A 16,691-nucleotide genomic window follows, 5' to 3' on the forward strand; every position below is an offset into this window, starting at 1 on the left:
ATGCTGGTTGCATGCGGCATGCAGCGATGCCACCAGGAAGCGCTGAAGAAGAACCGTGTGACTCTGGCAAAAGAGCTAGTTTTAAAAGAGTTGATGGAGCATATGATAGAGAAGGACATCATCACCATGGAGATGATGGAAATGATACAGGTATGCGGGTTCTACTCGAGTGTTCTCAAAGTTTTCTTTCCTAGTTAAGCTCAGCCTCATTCTTGGCAGCGTTAGCAAATTCAGCTGCATGTTACCTGCAGATGTTAATGTGATTGCATTTGGAGAACAGGAAGAGCAGTCTGGGTTTTGCTTGCATTACGCAGGAGAACTGTGAGATGGTTTTGGCAATGAGGATTTTATCGGAGGTTTACTGAACGTTTGGCTTCTCTGCTGGCATGTAGTTAACAGCAGGTCGTGTTTTGTGAGTCAAGTGGCATCTGCCGGTCCTCTGTTATGATTTTTTGCCTCTCTTTTTCGATTCGTAGAAGTAGGAGCAATACCTATTTCCAGAAGAATACTGTGGAAGTAAGTAAAAGAATATATTATAAGCCAGCGTCTTGTGGCACCTTTCACTTAAAGAGTTTGTACCTACATGTGTTTTTGTAAGCTGCGTGAAGCCCCTGGCATGATCCAAGACACTCAGATGAGAAACGCTGTTTGCAGGTAGTAGGTACTATGAAAGTGATGGGAATAGCTTGGCATTGCTCTCAGAGTTGTGGTAATGCACTGAAAACTGTGCAGCGTAGAGGACAGGTCTTCAAAGAGGAAGTGAACTGGAAAGGAAGTGGGAACTTCTTAGTCCCTTGGTAAGGTTGGTGGTCCTGTCATAAGAACAACTACTGGAAGAAAGGATTATCTGCAGGGCCTAGTGCAACATCAATTGCAGAAATAAGAGCTTAAATATATACAAATAGCAATAACCTGATCAAGAGATGAGAGTGACTTGAACTACCATTGCAGGCTATGAATGTGGAAATCACAGCAAAAATAGATGTCTGACAGAGGTTAGGAGGAAAGCATTCACATCTGGACCAGCAGGACTGGGAAATGTGTTGTACTAGAAGGACGATATGAAAGAAACTTTTGCACTATTGTTCTAATCATACCAGTGCTATATAGAACAAAAAGTAAATTGCTTGAAAAAATAACTGGAGTCAAACCTACTCGGTCTTACCTTTAATTTTTCTATAGTAGGTCTGTGAATTTGCAGTAGTCTTCCACTCTCTGGATCAGATTTGCAAAAAAGTCTTGGGAGTGCTGTAGGTTACCTGTCCTTGACTGTGATGCTAATCATGAACCTTAGTGAAAACAGGAGGCAAACCCCTCTGTGTCTGTTGATGGAGGGTAGATTTTCCTGGATATTGTCGCTGACTGGTTCTGTACATCCACCTACTGCTCCAAGAATCCAGAAAATCAAGATCTGGATAAATAATTCTGTTTGAAAGTGTGTTTCATAACAGATAACTTTGAAGTTCTGTGTTAAAAACACAACAGTTTTACTGTTCCTGTTGGTGTGATTTAAACTAAACAGAGGAATAAAAAAATGGTTCTGGAAATAGGGCACTTTATTTAAATGAACTTTTGTAATCTGCTCACAGTTAAATAAATCAAGGAGCTCAGGCAGATGAAGGGGGAATGAAATTTCAAGTGTGGGGTGCTAAGTCAGTACTGAAACTTTACTACAACTAAGAAGAAGGTGGAAGTGAAGGACGTTATAGGACAAGACACTGAGGACAAAGGTGGTTGATCTGTGTGAAGAGCTCACAAGGAATGTGAAGAATGAGTAAGGAGTTTGTAGGTGTACACTGGAGAGAAATTAATAGGAGCAGATTCCTTTGATGTTTAAAATGAGGAAAAATAGTAGGAACCAACAGGAATTAATTTAAATTGGATCGTTCAAAGAGATACTAAAGAATCAGATGTGTTTCAATTATAGACACTTTCAAGAAAGAATAAAGGAAAAATGTGTTTACTATGTAGTGAAGCTGGTGTCTGTGTAATTAGCTAGGTGAAAGCCCAGAAGAAAGGGATTTCAAACACAGCAAAAATGACAGTGGAAATTAAGTGTGACAGTGGAAACAGCGTTTTTTTCAGGTGAACTCCAAAACCCACTGCATTAATGCCTTCTTGACAGCATCATCTCTCTTCTTTTAACACTGAGAGATGATGTGAAATCTTTTGCTAGCAAAGCTTTACACTCAAGACTTTTTTTTTTTTTATTTTCCTGTGATTGAATATGTAGTATTAGGCTCTTAGTAGAAATTAAAGAACCATAGAATTAATTCAGTGGCATTAATTTGGATACCAGATGTTTTAGCATGAGCTGTTTTGCTCTGTTTTAGTTCCAAAGGGAAGGCTATTACAGTGTAAATGATGTAATTTATTGGCAGATGCCCAGTTGATATTCTAGCCATTGGAACTTTTTGAGAACGCCTTACAGATACCTAAATTACATTTTTTTTATTGTTACCTTTTCTCATGTAGTGCTGCTATATATTACTCTGTTGGTCTAGATGCTACAGTCTGTGTATGTAGAATCTTTTCAGAACTGGCTTTTACTTAACATTTCCTGAGGGGTTTGTGTGAGACCATAAACTATTGGGCAGCAGTAGAAGAATGTTCTGGACTTCACATATTCATTGTAGGAAAATAGATGCTGTTCCAACAGTAGCTGGAAGTAAAGGTTTAGAGAGAGGTACTTTACTCTGTGTGTTGATGTGTGAATTGTTTGCTTGCCCTGTTGTTCTGTACTATCCCCCTGACCTAACAGGAGCAGAGGAATGGGAGTGAAATCAGCTAGGAAGAGCTATAAAAGTGAGTCTAGCACAGCTAAGAGTAGTCCTGAAACATTTGCATGAAGTAAAACAAAATTAGTTGTTCTGAAGATTCATTGAAAATGAATTGTGTTAAGGTGTTAAAACTTTGAGTGTGGGTTTTGTTTTTTTTCCCTTGGATGCAGGCCAAGTCTGGAAGCTTCAGCCAGAATACAGAATTCCTCAATTTGCTGCCCAAGAGAGGCCCCAACGCCTTCGCAGCCTTCTGTGAAGCTCTGCGAGAAACCAAACAGCAACATCTGGAGGCAGTGATCCTGAGGACGTTATCCAGCCTGAGCCATGGGATTGTAAGGGTACAAGAGTTTTTAAAAACTCCTGTGGGTGGACTGCGTTTCAGATTGCATTTGGGTCACAAGGTGGTCTTACTCAAAAGGGAAAAGCCAAAAGACAGGATAAGGTTTTGTTGGAAATGGAAACATGCTAGCCTTAGTAAAAAACAATGGGGAAGACTTTTGTAAGAAGATCATTTTCACACAGGTTTACAAGGTGGTAAGGGTTAAGCCCCTGCTCAAGCAGTATCATCTTGAGCAAGTTGCCTAGAAGCTGCCTGGATGTGGCTTTTTAATATCTCCAAGGATGGAGACTCCACAGGCTCTCTAGACAACCTCCTCCAGCACTTTGTCACTCACAGTAATAAAATGTCCTGATGTTAAGAGGACATACATGTGTTCCAGTTTGCCATGTAACTGGGCACCATTGAAAGAGCCTGGTTCTCTCCCCTTTGCACTCTCTCTGCAGGTGTTTATACTGGCAAGATTCCCTGGAGTCTTTTTCTTCTCCAGGCTGAACAGTCCCAGCTCTCTCAGCCTTTTCTCATATGTGAGGTGCTTCAGTCCCTTCACCATCTTTGTGGGCTGTTAGAATCTCTCTAGTATGTCCGTATCTGGACACAAGACTCCAGGTACAGCCTTGCCAGAGCTGAGGAGGGGAGAAGGATCATCTCCCTTGATCTGTTCTGCAGGCCAGGATTTGGCTTTCTTTGTGGCAAGGACACCTTGCTAGGTCCTATTTAACTTGGTGTCCTTTGGGTCCCCCAGGCCGTTTTTTGCCCAGCTGCTTTCCGGCTGGGTGGGCCCCAGCACACATTGGTGCATGTGGTTGCTCCTCCCCAGCTGCAGCGCTTTGCATGTCTCCTTAGTGAGCTTCTGGACATTTTTACATCCAACGTGTTCTTCATGAATGTTTCATCAAGAACCCAAAAGCTGCAAAGAAAGTATTTTCTCTGAAGTATTTTCATCTAGTGTTCAACAATGCTCTGAGTAGAAAGCTACTTCAAGAGAAGCACTTTAATTTTTTGTTATTTTTCTGTTCACCTTTTCACTCTTCACAGTTGTTAGCATTGGACTAAAGGAAGAGTTTAGCAGAGATTCTGTATTCTTGATGTGATGAGGCTGGAAGATCACAGTAAACATCTTGTACACAAAGAAGGAAGAGCAGATGTTTGTGAAGAGTGATCTTCCTTATTAAAATGTAGGATTTATTAGACTACCTTTTTCAGTCATGCTTTACTATACAATGAAATCTTGAAAAGCAAACAAAAAGATGGGAATCAGTGGACAGAGCAGTCTCTGGCAAAAATAAGTATATGATGAGCTCACTATAAAGTTTCCCAACTGGAGATTGGGGTATAAGGACAGATGATCCAAAGAAGGGAAAAAATTTTTCATGGACAAAAACTGCTGCTGCTGTCTTGTCCCGAGGTTTCATTTGCATGTGAACCGTGACAGTATTGTTTTAAATAGATGTCTGCAAAAGCAGGTGCCTTATTTCATGACACCTACAGGTCTGTACCGTAGAGAAAAAAAACAGCTGGTTTATGCTACTCTTTTTCATGGATGTCTTGTAGATTGAACACTGTTATGGATCAGACCTTCCCTTCCCTGCCAGTGAGTCGTGCCATTCGAAGAGGCCGCGCTGGATCGGTGAGTCACTCGGGACAGCGTGAACGCTTGCTTGGCTGGCTGGCTGCCTCTTGTTCTTTAATATCCCCTTAATTCTAGCAATAAGCTTGTCACAGGAATGACAGTGCACTGACTGTCATTCTGTTAGTAGGCTAGAAAATGAAAGTGAAGTAGTGTATTGGACAAGAGAATCCAATCAGGCTTAGTCAGTTTCATTTATTCTCACAGGAACCTTTGTTGCTTAAACAGCACCTGTCAGTAAATTGTAGATTTTTTCAAATACTTTCTTTAAGGTTTATAATAATAGAGTTTAATATCTAGAGCTGTGAAAAGATTCTGATTCGGGGCAGCATTCCTTACCTTTGTCTTCCTTCTTGGCAAAGAAGTTTAAGTACAAGGCCATATATATGTTCCATGGGCGCAGCACCAATTGCTGTAGCTTCTGTGGAGTGCAGCAAACCAGCTTTTCTTTAGCAAGCATTGATGGGTACAAAGCATTGCTGGAACGAATCTCCATGCTAATTTATGTCACCTCTGGTAATGTTTTAAGTCCTCCTGGTCCTTAACGACAACTTTAACTGTGCTGGTTGCTAGCAGCTCTCTCTAGTGTCAAAGAACACTAGCGAGATGCCTTCAGCATCTTTGTGGCTCTCTGCTGGACTCTTTCAAGCAGGTTTCTGAGATCCTTCTTGAACTGAGGGGCCCAGAACTGGACACAATATTCCAGATGTGGCCTCACCAGGGCAGAGTAGAGGGGGAGGAGAACCTCTCTGGACCTACTCACCACACTCCTTCTAATCCACCCCAGGATGCCCTTGGCCTTCTTGGCCACCAGGGCCCATTGCTGGCTCAAGGGCATCCTTCTGTCTACCAGGACCCCGAGGTCCCTTTCCCCAGAGCTGCTCTCCAGCAGGTTAGTCCCCAGCCTATCCAGGTCCATGGGATTGTTCTTTCCCAGAAGCCAGACTCTACACTTGACCTTGTTGGATTTCATTCAGCCTCTCCCCACATTTACCAGGTCTTGCATAAGGCATGTAAGAAAAAAAAAAAGTCGCCAATTAAAATTATATAAAAAGAAAACTATCCCATTCCAGTACTTTTTTGTTGTTTGTTTTTTTTTTTTCTGCTCTATTTCGGTTTGTGTTTCTAGTTCCTGATCAAATAAAATTCTTAGAGATCTGAATAGGACAATACAGGAATGTGCCTAAAACCATAGTGTTCAGCACTTGCAATTACTGGCTAGCTACAGAGGCTTTGTAATTAAAATTTCTGTTATTGGTGTGTTTGTTGTGCACAGAACAACTGGAATGTTCCTTGAATGATGGAGGTGATCCCTCAGTTCCTCCAGTGAAACACTGCACTCCTGAATTTTATAAGGATCATCAGCACTTGGTAAGTAGTTGACAGAAAATTCCCTTAAGATGGGAAAGATGTGAGGTGTTTGGATATGTAAAGTGAACATGTGTGTCCTTGTGGTTGTGGAACTACAAGGCCTACCAAGTCTCATTGGGTTTGTAGTTCTTATTCACAAGTGTCAAGACACTCTCAGAACTTCTGTAACTCTACAGAAATGTGTGCTTCTGGTTCTTGTTCATGAAGAACTTTGTGCAGTGCTATCTGTTCTGTTGCTCTGTGTCAGCTGTCAGTGTTACTACCTCCTAGTTCTTTGTCTCCTGTGTGGTGACACACTTGCAAATGACACTTAAGACACTACAGCTGTGTTCAAGTACTAGTTCCAGTCTCGGTGCTTTTAATTCCTAACTGTACCCAAAAGATCTCTCCTTAGGCTCAATAACCAGCTTAGGATTCTGTGTTGGATAGTATTGGGTAGAACACCTTGAATTTCTCCTTCTGCAGCAACTGAAGTTCTGTGGGGAGTCTGATTACTCTTTGCTTGTTTTGTTTGTAAAGCAGAGGCTGTGGTGAGGTGAGCTTCAAGGAAGAAATTAAATCATTGCATAGAATGGAGCATATGCTTCTCTAGGGTAACACAAGGTAGTAACACTTGGGTCACAGGTTCTGTGTACAGCAAAAGGAATTACTCTTGGGGGGTTTAACTGTCTGTTGGAGAGACCTAATTGGACAGCATCTGTGTGAGCTTGGCTTGGCTCTTACCGTGTCTGTGCCTGGATGCACCTTACCTACCTGATGTGCTCCTTTGGTATTCAATTTTATTTCCAATTTACAGTAGCTGATTGACTATTTGATTTGTTGTTGTTAGAGTGGAAGAGGCAGAGAGGAAACTTCATTTGAAGACACCCCTCTAAACTTTAGCTATTTTCCTATTAATCTTTTCTGCCAGCCGTATGACTTCCAGGATCACTGACTGACAGCCTTTGCTATTACAGTTGCCCTCACATTGTATTGTACTGCTCCCAGCAGCAACTGAGAAATGTTAGGTGACTTTTACTGGTGTTGTCCTAAGGCCTTTGATGGGGATGATGGAAGCAGGTGGGGCGAGTTAAAAATTCAGCAGGAACAATTCCCAATTTGAAATGGAAAAGCTGTGTTTGTTGAAATGAGAGGAAAACAAGCTAGTGTAACATCTTAGTGACAGTGTTGTAGGGTCATGACTTGTGGAGACTTTAAGAATTGTCTTTGGGACTCTTTGGAATACAAATATTTGGATTTTTTTGTTGTTGTTAAAAAAGCTAACTTCAGAAATTTGACCTCTAGTGGTTTTGTGCCTTGTTAGTCAATGCATCCTGAACAGGGCATTGATTTGGTGTGTAGGGATTACTGTTCTACTCTTGACGCTACTTCCTTATGTACTCTAAATGTACCCATTTCAAATGTTCTTCCCAGGCATACAAGCTGGTATCAGAGCCTCGAGGCCTGGCACTTATCATCAGCAATGTGCACTTCAGCAGTGAGAAGGAGCTGGAGTACCGTGCAGGGGGGGATGTGGACTGTACTTCCCTGCAGGTGCTTTTCAAGCATCTTGGCTATCAAGTGACAGTCTGTCGTGATCAGACTGCACAGGTAAGAGGCATGGATCCCAGCACTTCACAGTCAATATGGGTGGGAGTGTGTAAAGGTTAATGTGAACATCTCAGGAGGTTCCCTTGAACAGGGATCTGTGGATGGATACTTAGGGGTAGAAAATAAGGTTCAAGGTGATGATATCTGTTCACAGACTGACAAACATGCAGAAGCTTGGAAAGAGAAGGACTTAAAATGGAAAGTAGGATCAGAGAGGATCACAAGTGGTCCTACTCTAGTCTGAGTGTAGTGCAAGGAGTAAGAGTGTCTAGACCATACACGGCATTTGTGGTAAAACTACACATTGATAAAGTCTCCACTTCGTTCTAGGTAGACTATTCCAGTCTTCTGTTACCCTAAAAGTTAAACTTTGCAAATACATGGCCTAGTCTTTACAGCTGTAAGTGATGTTTTCATGTCCTTTCATTGGCAGCCTATTTATCACTTTTCTAGTATGTATGCAGCTGAGTTCCACTCCTTCAGTCTTTGCTTTGCTAGAGAAGTGGCTGTGCTTCACTTAGGAAAATTGGTAATGTTCCCTGACTGAATCAAGCCCCTCTTTTTCCCCAGGAATGCAGTCAGTGCCTTCTCCAGCCTCATTTGTTCTTACTCCTTTGCAGTCCCTGTGAAGCCAAGTGCTACAGGATCTCCTGGAGTGTTCTATTCCAGAGGGCAGCTTCTGCAACATCACAGACTTTGGCACCTGCCATGTTGTCAGAGTTCCTGACGTTTTCTACTCTAAACTGTTGTTGTGTTTGGATCACCAGTGTTGGGATGCCTGAAGGGCCAGAGTATCTAGCTGTTCAGTTGCTCCAATGTCCCAGCCAGACTCAGGTGTCACTGTAACACCTCTGTAAAGTACCAGCCGGTTTCTCCTGCATGCCCTGCATGTCAGGCAGTGGTTTCATTGTGTTGAGCTTAATGATGGTGGTGAACCAAGGGAAGGCCAGGGCAGCAGATACTATTGTAGGAGCCTGCTATGGACCACCTAACCAGGATAAGGAGAAGGAGAAAATACTCTGTAGGTATCTGGCAGAAGTTTTGTGATCGCTGGCCCTTTTTCTCTTGGGGGACTTCAGCTTCCCTGATAGCTGCTGGAAATAAAACACAGCAGAGAAAGTAGGCCTGGAGGTTCCTAGAGTGTGTGGAGGAGAAATTCCTGGCACAGCTGGTGAGAGAGCTGGTGGGGAAGGCTCACTGCTGGACCAACAGGGAAGGACTTGTGGGTGATGTAATGGTTGGGAGCCATATTGGGCAGTGATCACCAAATGCCAGAGTTCTCAGTGTTGAAGTAAGGAGCAGAGTCAGCAGAAGAGACACGTGGGATGCCAGTGGGCAGACTTTGGCCTGTTTCAGAGACTGGTCGACAGAACCCCTTGGGAGGCAGCCCTGAGGGGCCAAGGAGTCCAGCAAGGCTGGACACTGTTCAAGAGGGAAGTCTTAAAGCTGCAGGAGCAGGCTGTCCCCATGTGCTGAAAGCCAAGTAGGTGGGGAAGAAGGAGCCTGGCTGAACAGAGAGGTTTGGTTGCTGCTTAGGGAGAAAAGGAGAGTCTGTGGTTGTTGGAAGAAGGAGCAGGGCACTCAGGAGGACCATAAGATTGTCATGAGACTATACAGGGGGAAAATGAGAAAGGCCAAAGCCCAACTGGAAATTTATCTGGCTTCAGGTGTTAAAGAGAACAGGAAATGCTGCTGCAAAGACATCAGCAACAGAAGGAGGACTGAGGAGAGTCTCTGGACTTTGTAGGATGCAGGGGGAACAGTGGTCAAGGATGAGTGAAAGGCTGAGGGACTCGATGCCTTCTTTGCCTCAGTCTGTAGTAGCAGGACCAAATTGTTCCCTGGATACTCAGCCCCTGAACTGGAAGATTGGGATGGGGACCAGACTGAAGCCCCCGTGGTCCAAGAGGAGATGGTCAGTGACCTGCTGCACCACTTAGACAAACAAAAGTCTATGGGGTCTGATGGCAAACACCTGAGGGTACTGAGGGAGCTGCTGGAAATACTCCCCAAGCCACTTTCCATCATTTCCCAGCAGTCCTGGCTAACTGGGGAGGTCCCAGCTGACTGGAGACTAGCCAATGTGAGACCCATCTACAAGAAGGGACTCAAGGAGGACCCAGGGCACTACAGACCTGTCAGTCTGACCTTGGTGCTGGGGAAGGTCATGGAGCAGATCATCTTTACTGAAAGTGTGGCATTGGAACAGACTGCCCAGGGAGGTGGTGGAGTCACCATCCCTGGAGGTGTTCAAGACACACGTGGGGGACTTGGTTTAATGGCCATGGTGGTATCGGGTCGAAGGTTGGACTTTTCCAACTGAAATAATTCTGTGATGTTAAATCTGTGATGTTAAATCCAACCAGATGCCAACTCAGATACTTTCTGCATGGCCTCTTTGCCCTAGGTCATTCCAATCTCACAATGTTTTGTTTAAGATGCAAGGTTCCTTAAAAGAAGAGCAGCTTGCTGGGGTTTCCTTGTGGACCATGTCTTTTGTCCTGGGTTTGTTCCATAACAAGAGGACCATTTGTGGGTTTCATAGAATCATATTTCCCTGTATGCTGACCCAGTTTCTCTGTGTAAATCTGGAAAGCATTAAAGCATTTTTTTTGTTCTCTCTTCCAGGAGATGCAGAACACATTGGAGAATTTCTCTAAGCTGCCAGATCATCAGGGCGTGGATTCCTGCATTGTAGCTTTACTCTCCCATGGTGTGGAGGGGGCTGTTTATGGCAGTGATGGTAAACTGCTGCAGGTATATTGCTGGGTCCTCAGGTGGTGGTGTAGGTTATCACCTGGAAGATAACAAAAGGAGTGGGGGGGAACTAAAAATTGAAATAATGAGAGACTGAGGGTTGATTGATTGATCTGTTAAAGAGAAAATGAGAGCTTGTGGGAAGAAAGGGCCAGGATGTTGCCTGTGAGAGGTCTGTAAGATAATGGCACAGAAATAGGGCAAGTAGGGCAAATGACTTTGTTCTCTCTTGCTGCACAAGTATTAGATAGAGTGCAGGAGCTCAAGTCAGCAGGAGGTGGGGGAGAGGGGTGTGTTCATCACGTGGTGATTTTGGAGCTAAAAGAGCAAATAGCAGGACCAGTAAGGTACGAATCAAAACACAAGGAAATGAGGTGAGCCCGGGTTTGGCTCACAGAGGGCTGCACTGACTGTTGTTTCTCCTGTCTCTCAGCTGCAGGAGGCTTTCCGGCTCTTTGACAATGCAAACTGTCCAAATCTGCAGAATAAGCCCAAAATGTTCTTCATCCAGGCCTGTCGGGGAGGTGAGTACCCAAGTGCTGAGTGCCCAGGTGCTGAAGGCCCCGTGTCTGGCATGCCATTGAGGCCCAGCTCACACACACGCACGCCCACGCCTTCAACTTGCTGTCAACTCTCCTCTTTGCTTCTCTCAGGTGTAAGTGGGACCCACACTCACCTCCTGCCCTGCTGCTGCCACTGCATCTGTTGCTCTGTAAGTGTCCCTTGCTCTGTGTGAGGTGTGTGCATTGACTTGCAGCCCCCAGAGCACCACAGTGACATGAAGCCCTGTCAGATCCCACTCCCACACTGAGGCTTTCTCTTGGCGTGCCTGCAGTAGGGGGAGTGGGGCATGTGATGCATCCCATTGCAGCACAGCATGAGGTACTGCACTAGCAATCCTGTGCACCAGGAGTCCTGCTTGAGGTCCTGTCTTTCTCCTGACCCTGGATGTTTTGTCTTGTGTGTCGCCTCTTGAACTTTCAAAGTTAATGCCAAGTCTTTGTATTTATTTTTTCATTATGCTCTCAGTTTTCGATCTTCAACTGACCTTTCATGGAATCACAGAATCATTTTGGTTGGAAAAGACCTTTAGGATCATCAAGTCCAACCATTCTCTAGCAGGTCTGGTGCTAACCCATATCCGTCAGCACCACATCTCTGCCTCTTTTAAACACTTCCAGGCATGGGGATTCAGCCACCTCCCTAAGGAGCATCTTCCAGTGGTTGAAAACCCTTTTGGTCAAGAAGTTTCTTCTAACATGCAGCCTAAACCTCCTCTGATGCACCCTGAGACCATTTCCTCTCATCCTATCACTTGTTACTAGAAAGAAGAGACCAACACCCACCTTGTTCCAACCTCCTTTTAGGGAGTTGTAAGGAGTCAGAAGGTCTCCCCTCATCCTCCTTTTCTCCATGCAGAGCAATCCCAGTTCCCTCAGCCATTCTTCATAAGTCCTGTTCTGCAGACCCTTCATCAGCTTGGTTGCCCTTTTCTGGACCCACTCCAGCACCTCAATATCCTCTTTCCTTACACTCTTCCCACTTGCTGTTGTAGAATTCTTACCCCCTGTTGTCTTGATTCTCACAGACTTGTTCTTTTTTCCACCCTTTCTGTTCCATTTTTCATATGTAATTCTGCTCTCTGTTTTCCTCCTTTTTAAGCTAACCACACATCTGAATTAACTTCCTTTCACATCTAATAAGGACCAGGTTTTTCTCTCAAAGTTTTGGACCATTTCTGAAATCTCTGTGACACTGCAAATACTGCAAAGAGAAATTCTGGCTTTCAAAGCTTTGGGGGTTCCCTTTCAATAGAGTTTTTCCTATGTGTATGATCTTTTTCCTTTCTTTTCCCTCGTTCTTTGCAGTTCTTTCCCTTCTTTTTTTATTTTTAGCAGAGCTTTATAGATTGTCCTCTAGCCAAGAGGGTGTTTCATTCACAGAACCACAGAATGGTAGGGGTTGGAGATCATCCAGTACAACCCCCCTGTCAGAGCAGCATCACCTAGGGCAGGTCACACAGGCACACATCCAGGTGGGTTTGCAATGTCTCCAGAGAAGGAGACTCCACAACCTCTCTGGGCAGCCTGCTCCAGGGCTCTGCCACCCTCACAGGGAAAATGTTTCTCCTTATGTTCACATGGAAGCTCCTCTGCTCCAGCTTGCACCCATTGCCCCTTGTCCTTGTGCATCCCCGGGCAGAGCCTGGCTCCATACTCCCCACACTGCCCTTCACATCTTGATCAACATGACTGAGGTCAGCCCTCAGGCTCCTCTGCTCCAAGCTAAAGAGCCCCAGCTCCCTCAGCCTTTCCTCAGCAGGGAGCTCTTCCACTGCCTTCAGCATCTTTGCAGCTCTGTACTGGACTCTCTCAAGCAGTTTCCTGAGATCCTTCTTGACCTGAGGGGCCCAGAACTGGACACAATATTCCAGATGTGGCCTTACCAGGGCAGAGCAGAGAGGGAGGAGAACCTCTCTGGACCTACTCACCACAGCCCTTCTAATCCACCCCAGGATGCCCTTGGCCTTCTTGGCCACCAGGGCCCATTGCTGGCTCATGGGCATCCTTCTGTCCACCAGGATCCCCACGTCCCTTTCCCCAGAGCTGCTCTCTAACAGGTCAGTCCCCAGCCTATCCTGGTACATGGGGTAGTTCTTTCCCAGATGCCAGACAACACTTGGCCTTGTTGGATTTCACCCTTTACCAGTTTGTGTTTAATCCCAGTACAGAGAAAAAGCTGAAGTCTGCATGAAGGATTTTGGCATTCAAAAATACAACATTTAATTCTTCTAAGCATTTGGAATGTTGTAAACTGCATGTCTGCAGTAGTAATTGAATGTGATTGCTTTGCTTAGGTCATTGAAGCTGTAGATACTCTGAATATACAAACTCAGAACAGTGTGGAATGAGTGTAACAAGCCAGAATTTGGTAATTAGGCTTATTTGACTCTTTAATTACCATAATGAGTCTGTTCGCATCAACAGATCAGGTTTGGCTTTCCTATTAGTTTGATGAAAGACGTGAAAAAAGAAAGTGGTTAAAAATGGAAACATTTTCATTGCAACCTTAAAGAGATCATGAAACATGAAAGGAGGTTGAAGTGAGGCTGGTGTTGGTCTCTTCTCCCAAGTAACCAGTGACAGGATGAGAAGAAATGGGTTTGGGTTGTGCCTGGGGAGGTTTAGATTGGACATTAGGAAAAAATTCTTCACTGAGAGAGAGGTGAGTGGTTGGAACAGTCTGCCCAGGGAGGTGATGGAGTCACCATCCCTGGAGGTGTTCAAGAAGCTGTAGATGTGGTGCCTCAGGATATGGTTTAGTGGTCATGGTATTTGGGTTACAGTTGGACTTGATGAGCTTAAAGGTCTTTTCCAGCCTAATAATTCTGTGCTTCTATGAAGGAACTCGGAGTAACCATGACATTCTGAGCTGTGGAACCTTAATGACAGTCTGTGTCTAGCTTGTCAGACAGCCATACCCACTGCTGCTGTCATGTTGGATGTAGAGAGCAATGCTGCTGACTTAGGAACCAGCCATTTCCCGTGCGTAGCTATGAAACACTTCCTGTGCCACTGCTTGTCAAAGGCTGACAAATCTCAACGCATTTCTTGAGCATGAGCTGGCAACAAAAACCCAAAGCCACATCAGAACAGGAAGGCCTCTGAAGTGGGTGCTTATGCCTCCTAACACTAGAATCTGAGCCATGCTGTTAGAAGTAGGTGGAATAGTGGATGCTCATCTTACAGAAGGGCAAAACTATCAACAAAAGCTGTGAAATGTAATTTGTCATACAACAGAGCTGTACTTTTGAAGTTATTGCCACTCAGTAGTTAATCCAGATTACAATGGAAACTACCAACAGCATCCTGGCCTGGATCAGCAATGATGTGAGCAGCATGATAAGGGAAGTAATTTTTTTTTTTGCCCTGTACTCAGCACTGGTGAGGTGACACCTTGAGTACTGGGTTCAGTTTTGGGGCCATCACTACAAGAAGGACCTTCGGTTGTTCTTCTCTGGACCCAATCCAACGCTTAAGTCTGGAGAACAGGTCTTGTGACAAGCAGCTGAGGGAACTTGGGTTGATCAGCCTGGAGAAAAGGAGGCCGAGTGGAGACCTCAGTCCTTACACCTATCTGAAAGGAGGTTGTAGCGAGGTGGGGGTTGGTCTCTTCTTCCTAGTAAGAGGTGATAGGATGAGAGGAAATGGCCTTAAATTGTCCCAGGGGAGGTTTGAATTGGATAATAGCAGAAGCTTCTTCATTGGAAAGGTTTTCAGGCACTGGAACAGGCTTCTGAGGAAGGTGGTTGAATCCCCATGTCTGAAGGTGTTTAAAGAGGCAGAGATGTGGTGCTGAGGGACCTGGTTTAGCACCAGCCTTGGCAGAGTTAGAGAATGGTTGGACTGGATGATCTGAAAGGGCTTTTCAAACCCAAACCATTCTACAGTTCTGTGTAAACAGCCAACTGAAAGTACTCACACCTGTCATAGCACAGACCGAGTCCTGCGAAGGATATGAAACGCTCTCCAAGTCTTAAAGCAATCTCCAGGTACTGGAGGTTCTTGCTCATGTTTGAGGTGAAATTGGTTTGAATCTTACTGTTACACAGTTTGTGCTTTTGATTGAAACAAGTGATGCTATGGTCAGGATTTAGGACTAGGTGAGATTCCTGGTCTGTGTTTTCGTGATGTCTTGGAGGTAGACCTTAGCAACTAAAATTGTAGTTGTCATTGAAGTTCTGCAGTAAGGAGGGAGTTGGCATTGCAAACTAGACTGAACGGTTTGGAATATTTCTAAGGTTGGTAAATATGGAAAAACTTCTAGGGCTTGGCATCACATTGTTTAGTGCGTGGTGAGGAGCTGTCAGGAACTGCTTTCTGGTTATCCCATGATCTGCATATGAATGGAAGGTGGGAATCACAGAATTGCCAGGGTTGGAAGGGACCTCAAAGATCATCCAGTTCCAACCCCCCTGCTGTGGGCAGGGACACTTCACACTAGATCAGGTTGCTCAGAGCCCCATGCAGACTAGCAGTGGTTAGGCTGAGCAGGTTCAGCAGTTGCTGTAGGAGTCTGTGCAGAGAAACTTTCAGATGAGTTTTAAAAAACAGCTGAAAAAGCTTAAAGTTCATGCAAAAGCTTACTGCTTGACGGCAGCTGTGGCTTTGCTGGCCAGAGCCCAGAAACAGGAAATACAGGAAAAGTGCATCCAGTAATTCAGAACAATTTCTCTTCTTTTATTTATTTTCTTCTACCCTCCCTTGCCCTCCTCCTTTATTGCCCCTCTCCCCTGACCCAGATGAGACAGACCGGGGAGTGGATCAGAGGGACGGAAAGGAGTGGTCCAGTTGCCCAGGCTGCGAGCAGGCTGATGCCAACAGGGAAGAGAACCCCAAGCTGCGGCTGCCCACATGCTCTGACATGATTTGTGGATATGCTTGTCTGAAAGGTATTGGGAAGAGGCCATAGTTCAGGGCATAAGGAGGTGCTGTGTCTGTGATCTCTAGAAGCTTCACCTTGCACACCTTCTTCCCAGGCACAGCTGCCATGCGGAACACGAAGCGTGGGTCCTGGTATGTGGAGGCGCTCACGGCTGTGTTTGCAGAGGACTCTCGAGACACTCATGTGGCTGACATGTTGGTAAAGGTAACTAACCTGGGAGGTCTTTCCCCTCCCACACTTGACTGCTTTCTGAAGTGCCTTCCAGTGCCTCAGATGCCAAATAGAGCTCAGATTCCAAATAGGCTCTTGCCTCATGTGTAGCACAATCAATACTTCTTGCCCCGTTTCTGTATATTTATAAGCAGTTCTGCTGCAGTTGAACCAAAGTACAAAAGTCCTTTCTGTACCTCCTTCCATTCCACCTGTACAGCTGCATGGTGAACTTGTGAGAAGAACTAATCTGGCTTGCCAAGGATCCCTTCTTTTCTGCAGCAGTAGAGGGGTTTTGAGACTGGTTTGTTCCCTGAACATATAAAATAGAACCACAAAATGGCTTCAGTTGGCAAAGTCCCTTAGGATGACAGTTTTCTTACTTCTGCCTTCTGAATCCTCACAGTAATTCCATTTTTTGTATTCTCACACCCAGGTGAATCGGCAGATCAAGCACCGGGAAGGTTATGCCCCAGGCACAGAATTTCACCGCTGCAAGGAAATGTCAGAATATTGCAGCACACTCTGCCAGGACCTTTACCTGTTTCCTGGCTATGTGCCAGGGAAATAG

The 16,691-nt window shown here is 44.9% G+C and overlaps 1 protein-coding gene across 1 annotated transcript; it reads left to right on the forward strand.

Moving 5' to 3' along the window:
* CASP2 (caspase 2) lies at window positions 1-16,691 on the forward strand. Its single transcript, XM_054386846.1, has 10 exons — window positions 1-150; window positions 2,951-3,118; window positions 4,672-4,747; window positions 6,024-6,118; window positions 7,532-7,708; window positions 10,337-10,465; window positions 10,899-10,989; window positions 15,768-15,917; window positions 16,005-16,114; window positions 16,557-16,691. Exons 1-10 carry the CDS (start codon window positions 1-3, stop codon window positions 16,689-16,691), a joined length of 1,281 nt encoding a protein of 426 aa, XP_054242821.1.

The sequence above is a fragment of the Indicator indicator genome, chromosome 14 (assembly GCF_027791375.1).
Source record: "Indicator indicator isolate 239-I01 chromosome 14, UM_Iind_1.1, whole genome shotgun sequence".
Lineage (NCBI taxonomy): Eukaryota > Metazoa > Chordata > Aves > Piciformes > Indicatoridae > Indicator > Indicator indicator.

What these genes read in the sequence shown, in the direction of transcription:
- CASP2 (XM_054386846.1), top strand. Translation starts at nt 1, where the DNA reads ATGCTGGTTGCATGCGGCATGCAGCGATGCCACCAGGAAGCGCTGAAG. An exon ending in AGATGATGGAAATGATACAG is followed by an intron (nt 151 to 2,950) that starts GTATGCGGGTTC and finishes CCTTGGATGCAG; the next exon opens with GCCAAGTCTGGAAGCTTCAG. An exon ending in TGGCTGACATGTTGGTAAAG is followed by an intron (nt 16,115 to 16,556) that starts GTAACTAACCTG and finishes TCTCACACCCAG; the next exon opens with GTGAATCGGCAGATCAAGCA.